Source organism: Populus alba, chromosome 4 (assembly GCF_005239225.2).
Source record: "Populus alba chromosome 4, ASM523922v2, whole genome shotgun sequence".
Lineage (NCBI taxonomy): Eukaryota > Viridiplantae > Streptophyta > Magnoliopsida > Malpighiales > Salicaceae > Populus > Populus alba.
Genome location: NC_133287.1, coordinates 2298144 through 2315186, shown reverse-complemented (window position 1 = coordinate 2315186; position 17043 = coordinate 2298144). Strand labels below are relative to the sequence as shown.

General features: G+C 35.9%; 1 protein-coding gene and 2 pseudogenes across 1 annotated transcript; all 3 read right to left on the bottom strand.

Moving 5' to 3' along the window:
- Positions 1–24: 24 nt before the first annotated feature.
- Positions 25–1089, bottom strand: LOC118039001 (G-type lectin S-receptor-like serine/threonine-protein kinase RKS1). The gene is made up of 2 exons (XM_073408688.1): positions 543–1089; positions 25–326 (listed from the first exon to the last, which is right to left on the bottom strand). Exons 1-2 carry the CDS (start codon positions 1087–1089, stop codon positions 25–27), a joined length of 849 nt encoding a protein of 282 aa, XP_073264789.1.
- Positions 1090–1809: 720 nt separating this feature from the next.
- LOC118038999 (G-type lectin S-receptor-like serine/threonine-protein kinase RKS1) lies at positions 1810–9792 on the bottom strand (annotated as a pseudogene).
- Positions 9793–11730: 1938 nt separating this feature from the next.
- LOC118039002 (G-type lectin S-receptor-like serine/threonine-protein kinase RKS1) lies at positions 11731–16806 on the bottom strand (annotated as a pseudogene).
- Between the last annotated feature and the right edge of the window lie 237 nt (positions 16807–17043).

Below are 17043 nucleotides of genomic sequence, written 5' to 3'. Positions count from 1 at the left end.
ACCAGGCCAGGTCTTAAAACTATGCTAACAAGTGCTAATGTTGATTACACACTGCATTTTGCAGACTATATCATCTCCTATATGCATAGACTTGAAGTTGGAATTCTTTAGTTCAACTAATTTGGTGTCACTTATATTGGTAACCAAGTTGAAAAAATATCTCTTACCCGTCTTCTTCCTTTTTATCAACCAGAATGAGAACATAATGACAAAGAAAACCCCATCAGCTATAGGGAGCACCAATCCGGCTAACATCCCTTTCTTTGAAAGAAAACCTCTAGACTTCTTGTCATATTGAGCTGGAGAAAGAAAGAAATCCACATTAGCTTGATACCAAATCATCAGGATTATCAGTAATTTTGCATATTGCAGAAAGATAGTAGGTGAGTGCAGGGGAGGGCTTCGCCATATTAGAAATGTCTCTGGTACTTCCGTTGTACTTGTACCCGTAGTTTTTATTTCAATGTCTATATTTTTTGTTCTGAAAATCCTCTATCTAAGACATATTGAAGATATATAATGACAATAAGATTTGAAGGTACCTAACTCAAACGCATCCACACGGACATATAAATCCTGTCCTCCCTCAGCGAACACTCTTGTATCAAGCAAATTGCCATACCATGAGAAGCACCCACTCTTACTTGTCACAACTGAACTTGCGTAGGCTCTGCAGGAACAATTCCTCAAGCATTGCTCCATGCAAGCTTTCAGATCCAAATTGTTATCCACACGGGCAGTTGAAGGATCTGGTACCTTCACGTTTTCCACCTTGACGAACCCTTCACCATTGTTGCACATTCCTGTGAGATTCTTCTGGATGCATCCACCTGACCCATCTCTGAGGTACCAATCACTAATTGATTTGGGCTGGTAGCCAGGGAGGCACGTACTCTCAAAGTTATAAGCATCATAAGGATCACACTTACCATAAGCTCCACATCGTCCATAATTGTCACACTGGTCAGTAGGTGCAGACCAAAATACATCCCATTTAGCAATTTGTTCATGCCATGTGAACCGTTGGACTGATCCAGGCTCGTCGACAACTAATCGCGAGAAGATTGATCTGTTGCGAACACCCCACATTATGGTTAACTCGTCATCATTGTTCACAAAGCTGATGTTGAAGTCTTAATTAAATATTGACTAGGATATTTAAAAATAATGATTTAATATAAAATAAATTTCTTATAATTACAACAACTTTATAATTTTTCATTCAATTTTTTGTACCTACTATCTAATCTCCTTACCTCATCTTGTCCCTCCATGGAAAATGAATGTTTTTGGTCTTCATACAGGTTCTTGCGCAAGAATATATTGCGATTGGCAGGATTACTGACCTAGTACTGCAAATAGATCTTGTCTAAACATAACTACTTTGTAAATATATTATTTTCAAAAATGAATTTATTACTAATATATATATATATATATATATATATATTATGATAACAATCATGTTGTTTTTTTGTATATTTGTATCTTGTAGGAATTTAAGTAAAATAAAAGATATTTAAAATCTCATTAGCTTTGATAAAATTAAATTGTTGAATAAGCAGATTTATGAAGAGCGTAGCATTTTTAATGAAGAAAATTTAATTTGAAAGATTATTGAGGTGAGGTATCCTTATCTACATTGTGGTTATTAAAGAATAACTACACTACTTGGTTCCATATGCTTAGAAATATAATAAATAATATTTCACAACCATGATACTTCTACTAGGATCCAACCACTTGGTATAACAATTAATATGGTGTGATTGAAATTGTATTTTATTTTTATTTAAAGTTTTACAAATATTTAGTTAATTAACATACATTATAATTAATTTTTCTTGAATTCCACTTTAAACCTAATTTTTAAAATATTATGGTAAAAGCTATCATAATATTAATACAAATTAATATTAACAAATAAAAGTAGAACGTCAGATATATGTAAGCCTCTACCGAGGTCCAAGCATGGTAATAGTCACTTCATTTATAGAATGTGATCCTTCACTTGTTAATGGATCTCCACTATAGTAACTCTCCTTCGTAATAAACGCAGGTTGCTTGGGAGATGGAAGAGTTGTGTCATTACTCAACATGAAAACAACATCAGACATTGATGGTCGGTCCATCGCAGATTCTTGCACACATAAAAGACCAATTTGGATGCACCTTAAGACTTGATCTTCAGGATACGAGTCGCCCATCAATGTATCCACTACTTCCAGGGCCCTGCCTTCTCTCCATAGATCCCAAACCTAAAGAAATTTCATATCAATATGCTATGTTGGAGTTGAAATTTTAAAATCGGCAATATATGTATATGTGATCTTATTACTTACATATCCAACCAAGTTCGAAGAGTTACTTTCATCATAAAAATGGCTGTTTTTTCTCCCAGTGATGACCTCTAATAGCAAAACCCCGAAACTATATACATCAGATTTAACTGAAAATAAGCCTTGCATTGCATATTCTGGTGACATATAACCACTGTAATAACATAGGAAAAGAAGAGCTTAATAAAGTCAGCTATTCAAAAAAAATATAAATAAAAATTATGGTGGGATTTTAAAAATAATTTTATATTATTTTCTAACATTTAAAAGTTGTATAAGTTCTTAATTTTATTAATTTAATTAGATAAAATAATTAAAATTCTAATATTATGTCCAAAAACTAATTTATCTAAAAAAACTTAAATTATTAGTTAAAATTCTAAAAATAATCTTATATTATTTTCTAATATAATTCATTAAATATATAAGGATAAACTTACTACGTTCCAACAACACGGTTTGTGTTGGCTTCAATTTGGTCTACTCCAAATATTCTAGCCATGCCGAAATCTGAAATTTTTGGTTCATTGAGGCATCTAGTAGAACATTGCTTGCCTTAAGATCTCTGTGGATGATTCGTAATCTGGAGTCCTGATGAAGATACAAAATTCCTCGAGTAATCCCACAAATAATGTTGTGACGTGTAGACCAATCTAACTGTGACCTTCTTGGTTCATCTGTACCCAAAGAAGCATAAATCTCATCAAATCAATGCAGGCTTGTATTCATTTTTCAAGTTTTATAGAATGAGAAAAAACTGAAAAATCCACAATATAGGGACAATTTGACAGAATGATGATGACATACTGAAAATAAAAGAGTCCAAACTTTTGTTTGGCAAGTATTCATAGATCAACATCTTCTCTCTTCCTTGGATGCAACAACCTAATATCCTTACAAGATTCCTGTGCTGAAGTTTTGCAATGAGCTCGACTTCATTTCTGAACTCATTAATCCCTTGTCCAGAATACTTTGCTAGTCTTTTGACCGCAATTTCCTTTCCATCATGCAGCAGCCCCTGAAAATCGCAATCCAAATTCATCAATCTCATAGTTCAACATGTAAACTGAAGTGATGCTATGTGTTTGAGGGACTTCAAGGCAGGCTAGGCTACCTTATACACTGAGCCAAAACCACCCTCTCCAAGCTTGTTGGCACCTGAGAAATTATTTGTTGCCGCAGCTATGACACTAAGATCAAAAAGTGGTAAATCTGAACTTGTTGTACCTTCCTCAAATTCCCTAATTGGCAAGTCTCTCAAGCAATTTGACCTTGAAGTTAATGACAGCGGTAATTGAAGATATCTAATCTTGAAACATAGACTATGGATCTAATTGCTTCAACAACTTTGTTTCTTTGAACTGATTTTTTTGGTCAAAGGATAATAAAAATATGCATGCACATAAAAATAATTGAATAAAACTAAAAAAAACATAGACAGTAGAATTGGACATGTACCTAATTCAGCTCTATCGACACGGATGTAAATCTCTTGCCCCATATCTGAAAACGTTCTTATATCAACCAGATTACCATACCATCTCAAGCATCCAAACCCTCTTTCGTCAGCACTAGCATAAGCTGTACAAGAACAATTCCTCAAGCACTCTTGCTCACATTCTTTCAATATCAAACTCATGTTCGCACTCGCCATTGAAGTATCCGGCACCTTCACTCGAGCTAACTTGACGAACCCTTCTCCGCTGCGACACGTGGACACATTAGGTTTCCTGACACAACCTCCTAACCCGTCTCTCAGGTACCATTCTTGGGGTGACTTGGGTTCGAATCCGGGTAGACATTTGCACATGAAATTATTTGTTTGATATGGGTCACAGTTACTATTTGGACCACATTGGCCATAGGCGTCACATGTTTCTTTTGGGGAGGACCAAATTTCGAACCATTGTTGATCACGATCGTTCCATGTCAGCCGTTGCACTACTCCTGATTCGTTCACCACCACTCTTGAAATGAAGGAGGGATTATTGATACTATAGGAATAAGATACCTCATCAACACTGCTAACGAAAGTAACATTGATATTGTTTAACTGCCTTAGAAAGCTGCAGAAGACCAGGAAGCTGAGCTGCTGCATGTTGATCAAATCTCGTCAATAAGGATCTCTGCTAAAGACCAAGATTCTAGGAATAAATAACTGATCATATCTGATCAGTAGTTATGCATTTGAATTTTGAATTGTTTTTGTTTCCATGTAAAAACTCTAACTCTATTTAAAGAGTATTTCAATGATCAATGAAAGTATTCTTCTTCACAAATTATATTCTGCTCTAGCTTTACACTTACTTGTGTCCTGCAACTAACAAAAATAACCAACAAATTGGTATCAGAGCAATATATCTTTCTTGAGGGACTTGTGAGTTGAGAGAAACAAAAACACAAAACCAAATCAAACCACAAACACAACCAAAAAACACAAAATGGATTCTGAAACAATTATCTCGCATGGCTCACCGCCAATGTTCAATGGTGAAAACTATGAAACATGGGCCATCAGAATGACAGTGCATCTGGAGGCGCTAGATCTCTGGGAAGCTGTGGAAGAAAACTATGTTGTTCCTGACTTGCCTGCAAATCCAACAATAGCTCAGCTAAAGATTAACAAGGAGAAGAAGACAAGGAAATCCAAGGCCAAAGCTTGCTTATATGCTGCTGTATCGAATACAGTATTCACAAGAATCATGAATGTGGATTCGGCAAAAGGTATTTGGGATTATCTTAAAAAGGAATATCAAGGAAATGAAAGAACAAAAAATATGCAGGTTCTTAATTTAATTAGAGAGTTTGAAATGCAAAAGATGAAGGAAACTGAAAACATCAAAGATTATGCTGACAGATTGCTAAGCATAATAAACAAAGTAAGATTGCTTGGAAAAGAATTTTCTGATGATAGAATTGTGCAGAAAATACTGGTTACTATGCCAGAAAAATATGAGTCTAAGATCTCTTCATTAGAAGAGTCTAAAGACTTAACCAGCATCTCTCTTGGAGAGTTGACAAATGCATTGCAGGCACAAGAACAGAGAAGATCAATGAGACTTGAAGAATCAGTGCAGGGAGCTTTTCAAGCAAGAACTCAATATCAAGGAGGAAGCAGAAACAAGAGATTCATCAAGAAGAACAAATTTCAAACTTACAGAAACAAGGTGGAAACATTTCCACCATGTACCTACTGTAAAAAGACAAATCATCAGCCGATCAAATGCTGGTGGAGACCAGATATCAAATGCAGAAAGTGTGGGCAGACTGGACATGTTGAACGAATCTGCAGGACACAACATCTTGAAGAAAACGCAAATCCTGTTGCACAACAATCTGAAGAGGAGCAGCTGTTTGTTGCATCATGTTTTTCAACAGGAAATAGTTCAAATGATTCCTGGTTGATTGATAGTGGATGCACAAACCACATGACAAATAATCAGGATTTGTTCAAAGAGCTTGACAGAACAGCTATTTCCAAAGTTAAAATTGGAAATGGTGATCACATTGATGTCAGAGGCAAAGGAACTGTCGTCTTGAATAGCCTGTCAGGTTTGAAGTATATTTCAGATGTTTTATATGTGCCTGACATTGATCAAAACTTGCTTAGTGTTGGACAGCTCATTGAGAAAGGATTCAAAGTAATGTTTGAAGATCAATGGTGTCTGATCAAAGATAACTTAGGCAACAATGTGTTCAGGGTAAAAATGAAATCAAAAGGTTTTATTTTAAACCTTATGGAGAAGGAGCAGAGTGTGTTTTCTGCAAAAATATGCAGTGATGAACTATGGCATAAAAGGGTTGGACACTTTCATCATGCAGGGCTTATCTACATGCAAACACATACTCTTGTAAAAGGAGTACCACAACTGGAGAATGGATCAATAAACTGTGCAGCATGTCAATATGGAAAGCAGGTCAGAAAACCTTTCCCTCATGCAACCTGGAGAGCAACACGAAAACTTCAGTTGATACATACAGATGTTGGAGGTCCTCTGAGTACAGCTTCACTGAATGGCAGCAAATATTATATCATCTTCATTGATGATTATTCCAGGTTCTGTTGGATTTACTTTCTTAAATTCAAGTCTGAAGTTGCTAATGTATTCTGGAAATATAAAACATGGGTAGAGAATCAAAGTGGGTGCAGGATTCAAACATTAAGATCAGACAATGGAAAGGAGTATACCTGTGGAAGATTCCAACAATTCTGTGATGAATCCGGAATTGAACATCAGCTTACTGCACCTTACACACCTCAACAGAATGGTGTGAGTGAAAGAAAAAACAGGAGCATCATGGAAATGGCTAGATGTATGCTGCATGAAAAAGAATTGCCAAAGAAATTGTGGGCTGAAGCTGCAAATACCTCAGTATATCTACTGAACAGAATGCCAACCAGAGCTTTGCAGAAAAAAACTCCTTTTGAAGCTTGGTTTGGATACAAACCAGACCTGCAACATTTGAAAATTTTTGGTTGTATTTGTTTCAGTCATGTACCACAGGTGAAAAGAGATAAGCTGGACAAGAAGTCAGAACCAGGAGTCTTCATTGGATACAGCAGTCCATCAAAAGCTTACAGAATTTTCCAACCTCAAAATGGAAAAATTCTGGTAAGTAGAGATGTCAATTTTATGGAAGATAAGCAATGGAAGTGGGAGCAACCAGAAGAACAGCTGGGATCATCAACAGAGCAGCAAGAGCAGCAAGAATCTCCAGTCTTGGAGATTGTTGATGACAACATTGATGATGAACCAGTAAGAGGTACAAGAACATTAACTGAAATTTATGAAAGAAGCAATATTGCTATCTATGAACCTGCAGAATTTGAAGAAGCAGTAAAGAAGAATGAATGGAATGCTGCAATGCAAGAAGAGCTTAGAATGATTGAAAAGAATGATACCTGGGTGCTGATGGACAAGCCTTTGCACAAGAAGGCTATAGGAGTAAAATGGGTTTATAGAACCAAACAAAATGCAGATGGTTCTATAAACAAATACAAAGCCAGATTAGTTGTGAAGGGTTATGCTCAAGTGTTCGGTGTGGATTTTTCAGAAACCTTTGCACCAGTAGCACGCTTGGACACAATCAGATTGCTACTTGCAGTTGCTGCACAAAAGAATTGGAAGGTTTATCAGCTGGATGTAAAGTCTGCGTTTTTAAATGGATATCTGCAGGAGGAGATTTACATAGAGCAACCAAGAGGCTTTGAAGTCAGGGGACAAGAGGAGAAGGTTTACCTGCTGAAAAAGGCTTTGTATGGCCTCAAACAAGCTCCTAGAGCATGGTATAGCAGAATTGATGATCATCTACACAAACTTGGCTTTGTTAAAAGTTTGAGTGAGGCAACTTTGTATGTAAAAGGAGCTGATACAAACTTAATTATTGTATCTGTTTATGTTGATGACTTACTTGTAACAGGGAGTAATAAGACACAAATTGAAGCATTCAAGGCTGAGATGCTTGATGTATTTGAGATGACAGATCTCGGGTTGATGTCTTACTTCCTTGGAATGGAGGTGAAACAAAGTGATGATGGAATCTTCATATGTCAACAGAAATATGCTAAAGAGATACTGAAGAAGTTTCGCATGGAGAGCTGCAAGAGCACAAGCACACCTATGAATCTGAAAGAAAAATTCAGCAAGAATGATGGAACAAACAAAGCAGATGAAGGTCAGTACAGGAGTTTGATTGGATGTTTAATGTATCTAACAGGTACAAGATCAGACATTACATTTGCTGTGAGCTTGCTGTCACGTTTTATGCATTGTGCATCTGAAATGCATCTACAAGCTGCAAAAAGGATACTAAGATACATTAAAGGTACATTAAGCTATGGAATAAAGTATTCTCATCTTCAGAAACTTATGCTGCATGGATACTCTGATAGTGACTGGGCAGGTTCTGTAGACGACATGAAGAGCACTTCAGGTTACTGTTTCAGCTTTGGATCAGGTATGTTTTCTTGGTGTTCAAAGAAGCAAGAAAATGTAGCTCAAAGCACAGCTGAAGCTGAATATGCAGCAGCTACTGCTGCTGTCAATCAAGCTATTTGGATAAGGAAAATTCTTGCTGATCTGCATATGAATCAACTGGAACCAACAAAGATTTACGTTGACAATCAAGCTGCAATATCTATTGCAAACAATCCAGTGTTTCATGGCAGAACTAAGCATTTTAAAATTAAGTTATATTTCCTAAGAGAAGCTCAGAAGGAAGAAGAAGTTACTCTGCTGTATTGCAGAACTAATGATCAGATTGCAGATGTTCTAACAAAAGCACTTCCAAAAGCAAGTTTTGAAGATTTACGAGGAAAGCTTGGTATCTGCTGCTGTTAAGACAAAGAGGAGTATTGTTTAACTGCCTTAGAAAGCTGCAGAAGACCAGGAAGCTGAGCTGCTGCATGTTGATCAAATCTCGTCAATAAGGATCTCTGCTAAAGACCAAGATTCTAGGAATAAATAACTGATCATATCTGATCAGTAGTTATGCATTTGAATTTTGAATTGTTTTTTGTTTCCATGTAAAACTCTAACTCTATTTAAAGAGTATTCAATGATCAATGAAAGTATTCTTCTTCACAAATTATATTCTGCTCTAGCTTTACACTTACTTGTGTCCTGCAACTAACAAAAATAACCAACAATTGAAGATGTAGGTAGCGGCCATTTGGGGTACTCCGCTCCATCTTAGGCCAGTCCATGGTCCGCCACGCCATCTTCGGGTTTGACCCTTGTAAAGGACCAACTGGGGAAACCCACTTGGATCAATACCAAGGACAATGGTTCCGGTTCCCGGGTCATCTTTGGACTTCCAAGATGACAGAGACCGGTTCAAACCGATTTTCAGGTCCCGCCCAAACTTCATACCAGGAAGCAGAGTATCTGTACCATGATCAAAACTCTGCCACAAGATCCCTTTGCTATCCTGTTGAACCAAGACCAAGTTTCCTGAATCCAGGAGCTGAGCCGTGCAATTTGTCATTGATATTGCTAATTGTGGCTGAATCCTGGCTGGAACATTTGCAGACCAAACGGGAACACTACTTCGGTTATTTTCATAAATTACAAGGTTACCTTGTTTGATGATAGCTAGGACTCCGGAGGTACCATCGATAGGATTATCTCTATTTGCCACCCATACAACAGTTCGTTCTGAAACCTTACGGTACCAAATTCCCACATAACGACGAGTAGAATCGATGCCTGAGCTAAAGAACCCGAGTTCATAGCTTTGTCCACTAGAGACCAGAACATCTCCATCTTTGATTGATTGGTTTGGAGCTATGATGTCAATAGATAAGCAAGAATGAGAAACAAGGAAGAGAAACAATGTACTCAAAAACCTTTCTATGGGATTCATAATTTGTTTCAATGATTGTGTGTTGGTGGGGTGAGTAGATGACTTGGTAGTGCAGTTGGGGTTTTAATGACTGGGGCCAAAAAGCCACCTACTAAAGCTTCATAAATTTTTCTTGACCGATTATTAGAGTTCTCAGTGGAGCCAGCCATGTAATAAATGACCACTTGAAAGGCCATAAACGATTCGTTAAAATTATGAGTTAACTTATAAAATCATAATCATATTATTTTATAAGTTAATATATGTTATTATATCAAATTAACTTTAAAATTTAAAAAGTATAAAATCATATTAAATCTTTGAAATCGTGTAAAATCACAAGGTTTCCTGAATTTAAAAGTTGAGCCATAGAGTTGCTGGGTGATGAGACTGAAACATGTGTGAAACCAGACAGGACTAATTAATTTGGTGTTTTTGCCGTAGAGGAGGAGGTTATCTTGACCATTGACTGAGAGCACTCCAGAGGTATCATTGATAGGATTATCCCGAAGGGAAGTTTCCTCCTCTGGAGACTCATTAAAACTTAACATTGTCTGTGGACAGGAAAATTTGGAGAAGAAGGCATTCAAGCTATGAAATGAGAAATATTTGACAGGTTAATACATCAATTGACTAAGTAAGCGCCTCTAGTAGTGTCGGGACTTTTATTTTGACTAAGTAAGCGCCTCTAGTAGAGTCGGGATTTTTATTTTGTATTGTCATTTTCAATTGACTAAGTAAGCGCCTTAATTTCTTGGCTCAAAAGTTCAGTATCACAAAAAACAATAAAATTCAATTGACCAGTAAGCGTCATTTTAAGGCAAATATTTTTAAATGAAAGTTAAATGGATAATATCTAAGAGATTGAGATTCAACCGAGAATGAAGCTTGCACTGAAACTCTCTGATTCATGAGGTTCTGAATACTAGATGTGGATTTGTTGAAATTACATCATGTGAAAAGCCTAGCATAATATTTATGGACTATAAGGACTTGTGCGAGTCTAAAACAGGTCTAGTCATGCCAAATGATTTATATGACTAAAATTAATATAACTTTCAATCTAATTGTCCTGCTCAAATTTTGCTAAGAAATTCTACAAGTTCTATTATAAAATTAATATAACTTAAATTTAATTTCAACTATTTACTTTTAATTTAATTTTTTAAAAGATTAAAAAATAGATATTAAAAAATTAAATATTAATTTCAATTAAAAGTGTGATTTGTAAGCTTATAAGAAAAACAGGAGCTATAATGTGCTTTTACTCTTTTTCCCTTAATTTCAGTTGAAAAATAAATCATTAAAATATTTAGAGTTCTCTTAATTTTAAATTTTAAATAATTTTTTTAAAAAAATTATATTTGTTTAAAACTCTTTACTATAAATACATTCCTCACAGGTAAAAACCAAAAAAAAAAAAAAAAGAGGGGAGGCAAATCAAAGATTTCCAGGGGCAGATAAAAAAATATTCAGCGTAGGAAGCAGATAAAAAAATAAATCAAAACACATAGAAAATTTCTCCTTTTCAAAAAAAAAAAAAAAAAAAACCATATTTTCATTTCCCCAACACTGTGCATAACTTTTCAGCAGTGTTAACCCCACTGCAATCCAGCCTCCACCATTTCCCTTCTCAGACTCAACCATCTCCACCATAACAAAACCAGTGATATCAAACCATGAACAGCACCCCCTCATCATCTTCAGAAAGCCAAACCAGAACCCCTCTCTCTCTTAGTTTCTTCCATCGTAGTCTCCCAATGCCTTCTCCTAAACCACAACACAAGGCACTCTTCACGGCAGATCCACAACAACACCACAATAACAATCAGAAGAGCGAAGAAGAAATTACAGTAGAGAGAGAGAGAGAGAGAGAGAGAGAGAGAGAGAGGTAGATCTAAAAAAATAAAAATAAATAAAAACTACTGTCTAGTGTTGATTTCTTTGTCTTGCAGGTAGCGGTGAGTGCCGGCAGGGAAACGAAGAGGTTAAAGAGTGGCTTCAGATCCACCAATCTTTGCTCTTCAATCGATGACGGCGCATGAAGCCAAGCGCCGACAGTGACGGTGGTGCTTGGCTGACACTCTTCACTGCTTTTGTATGAAGAGTTGTAAAGAAATGCTCATGAAACTAGTTTGCAATAATGAGTGGACAGCCCCTTAAGCATTTCAATGGAGTTTGTTTTATTGTGGGAGTACTAGTTGCTAATAAATTTAATAAATCGAATTATTTAGTTTTCTATCCTAAGTAGAAAATCATTTTAGCAGGTGAGGTAACCTTAAAAAATGCTCTCTGAAAACTAGATTGTCAGGACAACATTTTTTTTCTTCTATGTAATGCCTGTTAGAGAGAATTTATTACAAGAGACTGGGATTTCAGCGAGCTGCCACCATAGTAACTGTAACTTCATTTACAGAACAAGCTGCAATTCTAGACATTGCTGGCAAGTATTGTCCACTGCGTGTTCGTAAAACAAATGCTGGCTTCGTAGGAGAAGGAAGAGTTATCTCATTACCTAACATGAACACAACTTCTAACATTGTAGGTAGATCATCTGGAAATTCTTGCACACACAGTAACCCAATCTGAATGCATCTCAGAACTTCATGAGGAGGGCATGACTGTTCCAGCATTGGATCAACTATGTCTAATGCCTTTTCTTCTCTCCATAAGTCCCATACCTGAAACAAGTAAGAAGATAATCGAGAAAAGAATCTAAGAGGAAGACAATCACCTAAGATATTATCAAGAAATTTATCGATCCACTTACATGTCCGATAAGATTCAGCCAGGGTTCTTTCTCACCGTAGCCGCTATTTTTCCTGCCACTTATGATCTCCAGTGTTAAGACACCATAGCTGAAGACATCTGACTTTATCGAATACTGTCCGTGAATTGCGTACTCAGGTGACATGTAGCCGCTACAATCATAAAAGATGAAGCTTGTTGGTATTTGATCATGATGGATCACTGGAGAGAGGAAAGAATCAGGTGACTTACTATGTTCCGACCACACGAGTAGTTTTTCCTTGGACTTGGTCTTCCGTAAACATTCTTGCCATACCGACATCTGAAATTTTTGGGTTCATTGCAGCATCTAGTAGAATATTGCTGGCTTTGAGATCCCTGTGGATGATTTTTAGTCTTGAATCTTGATGAAGGTATAAAACCCCTCGAGCAATCCCGGAAACAATTTCAAAACGCTTTCTCCAATCCAATAGCACCCTTTTTGTCTCGTCTGCACTTAAACATTAAAGGTTTGCCCCGAAATCATTTGTTTTAATTTGATCAAAGTGAAGCTGCATAATCAGGGGACTCTTCCCTTTGAACACAGACACAAAAATGGATGAAGAGAGCCATACCAAAGACGAAAAAATCCAAGCTTTTGTTTGGTAAATATTCATATATATATCAGCATCTTTTCCTCTTCATGAATGCAACAACCAAAAAGCTTGACAAGATTTCTGTGCTGGAGTTTAGATATCAACCTTACTTCATTCATAAACTCCTTCATCCCTTGCCCTGAAGTTTTAGATAATCTCTTAACTGCAATTTCCTGTCCATTGCCTAGCTTGCCCTGAAATTGCATTCCATGTTTAACTCACAAGTTAATACACAACTTAAGCTAATCACATTCTGCCAAAGTTGGTCTGGTGCGGGAGAATTCCTAGTAAATCCAATATTTACATCCACTAATAAATTTGGACTAGATGATTTTGAACAAAGCCTAAAAGAGCCTGATCTTAACCCAAAGAAATCAACAAAGCCAAAAATGCTCGCGGCAGGGCCAGATTTCAGTTCCAAATTCAAACGTATAACTGCATCAACACAAAGAGAAATTGTCACGACCCGAATCCCGAGTCCATGATCGGCAATGTAGGAGCGGTATCGAAAGGACACTTCACCCACGCTAAGCCTCAGAAGAAACATATCAAAAGAACAATTTATTCAAAAATACGCAGCATTTTATAATCTTCAAAAATATTATATTATTCAAAACTGATAAAACCAAAAGATAGTTTAAAACTCCTCATTAGTAATTAAAACAAAAACAATAATCCATAATACTCATTACATTGTCAAAATCCAAACTTAATTAAAACAAGGTAATAGTGGAGCGTCTAAGATATTGAATCAAAACTAAAAGGAAAGCCTCGCAAAACAAGCAAGGCATACCGACCAAAATTAAAGAAGCGGAAACACTCAACAAAGTCCAACTGCTATCAGAACTAAGAACCTGAAATAATATTAAGAATGAGGGGTGGGTTCAACAAATTCAGTGAAGGAATAATATTTAATATACATTTTAGATATTAATAGTTTGCAAGATGATTTATCTTGATATACATATACATACTAAACATATTATTATAACGTAGTGGAATACATGTTAGAGATCAGATGACACCCGAAGGTGACCACTTTGGGATGATCAGTCGTCACAGGCTGATATGCCTCTCTCACTAGCTAGGTATATAGAATACTATGTGCACATAGGCTAAATACTTTCCGTTAGCATGGAGTTACTAACAAGTCCTGTATCAAGGCATAATAGATATTTACAAAATCATCAAAGAAACGTATATCATATCAAATAGAACTTAGTTCGACAGATTGCGATTGCAAATTCAAGAATAAATGAGTACTTGAAAGATAAAGCAAAATATATAAATATTCAAGAAATTAACTAGTTGTACTCATTGTATAATCAATATACATATTTATTTATATTATATGCATATTAAATATTATTCCACTCACCCGAAAAATATAGAACTAAAAAGAATGTCAGATGAAAGACCCAAAAATCTTATTGAGGATTGTTAGGAGAACCTCCAACAATATATGAAATATACTAAAAAAAAATCAAACAAAAGATCCCAATGCATAAAGTAAAACCAGGATTAGTTTCCTAAGTTTATGGACTAAAACAACAATTTTCCAAAACAAGGACCAAAACATAATTTTACCAAAATTGGAGGACCAGTCTGGAAATACATAACCATACTGAATTTTCACCCGTAAACCATCCTAAATTCTGTCTAGAACGTACCAGGGACCAAATTGAAATTTTCATAAAGTTCAGGGACTAAAATGTAAATTCCCAAAATTAAGGGACCAAATTGAAAATATTCCAAATCAATTATCAAACTGAGATTCATCATCCTTAATCTCATAATAACACTATCCAGAATCTCAAAATACATTTAGGGGTCAAATTATAATTTTCCCAAAGTATAGGGACTAAACTATAATTCTCATAAATTAAGGACCAAAACAAAATTTGGTCATCTTCAACCTCAAGACGATTCTGTCCAAATTTTACAGCAAGGTAAAATTGAATTTCTTAACCCATAAAAATAAATTTAAACAAATCAACTCATAAATCCTTATTTTCAACAACATACTAATTAATCACCTAACATTAAACTCTTAATAATCATAAATTAATCGTAACAATATAAACTTTTAAGCCTTATAAACCCTAATCTCTCTCTCTCTCTCTCTCTCCCCCCTTCCATAACAAATCATAATTAAAAGTAACATGAGAGAGAATCATTTACTTGCTACTTCCACTTTTCTTAAACTCAAAACTCAATATCAAAAACTGAAATCCTTGGTTTGATGAACAAAGGGTCAGGACGGCCACAAGACTTAGAAGAGAGAATAATAATTCTCTTGCAACTTTTCCTTATATACCTAGGTTAATTTAGGTTAGGTTTGAGATGACTTGGGCTTGGGCTTTGATTTGGCCCAAAAGTTTGGGTCTTACAGAAATACTGAGCAAGCCATGTATCCCTAGAAAGATATACGTGTCTAGTTTAAAACACATCAAACAGTGAAAGATTCGGAGCTTTCTAGCAAGAGTAATGGTTGTTTTACTGACAAGTGTGCATGCTGTCAACAGAACCGTGATCTTTCTACGATATTTAACAGCATGCAATGCCGCCCCTGTTTTTGTCAATAAACATTCAATGAAGCCTTGACAATCTTCCCTCCAACTCTCTTAAATGTCATCAGCCTTATTATCAATAAAAACAGCAACATAAGCTATATAGAGGGGCCTGCAACGTGAAAAACCTGTACCCTTTATCTTTTCAGCCAAACCTACTGATTTAGTGTGTAGCAAAGATAGAAAGTTAAGGTTTCTTAAACTTTAAAAAATATAATCCTAAACCGTAGAGAAAGACTCTAAAATTACAGCTAAACTGTAAAGAGAACTATTTAAATAGTAGCTAAATGGACCAGTATACTTTTAAAATCAATTCACGGAGTGGTGAGCTATCCTAAACTCTAATCTTTTTGGGGCGTGACTGTATTATTGACAATTGTGAGTTTAATCTTTGTTCATTCACTTTAGAGTGGTGATTTCTGTATCTCTAAAGGATTGAACATCATCTGTCCTACATCTATCCATCTCCACCTTTCCATTTCCATCATCTATCCATAATTCCATCCATTTCCATCATCTTCCCTGGTTAGAATTTCTTTGGCACCAGCCTCTGCGATTTTCCAGTATCATGGTCTAATCATGCAACATTAAAATGTTATTTAATGCATGTTAACATTTGATACAAGTAAATAGAATTCTGAAATAATTTCATGTCCAAGGAAAGGTACCTTGTAAACTCAGCCAAAACCACCATATCCAAGCTTGTTGGAGAAATTCGACTCTCTGTGGCTTCTAATATGATATCTATGTCGAAGACTGGTACGTATTCACTTGTTCTACTTCCACCAACTTCCTTTCCACTTAGAGAGCCATTGAGGCTTGTAGGGATATTGAAGGGAAATTTGAGTTGTCTGCCCTTAGCTGTGTTTATCGTTGAAAGAACTCAATAATCATCTTTTAAGAGTACTAACAAGTGCTAATGTTGATTACACACTGCATTTTGCAGACTATCATCTCCTATATGCATAGACTTAAAGTTGGAATTCTTTAGTTCAACTAATTTGGTGCCACTTATATTGGTAACAAAGTTGAAAAAATAATCTCTTACCCGTCTTCTTCCTTTTTATCAACCAGAATAAGAACATAATGACAAAGAAAACCGCAGCAGCTATAGAGAGTACCAAGCCGGCTAACATCCCTTTTTTTGCAAGAAAACCTCTAGACTTCTTGTCATATTGAGCTGGAGAAAGAAAGAAATCCACGTTAGCTCGATACCAAATCATCAGGATTATCAGTAAGGGTGCATATTGAAGAAAGATAGTAGGAGAGTGCAGGGGAGGGTTTAGCCATATTAGAAATGTCCCTGGTACTTCCGTTGTACTTGTACCCGTAATTTTTATTTCAGATGTCTATATTTTTTGTTCTGAAAATCCTCTATCTAAGACGTATTGAAGATTAAGCTGTTGT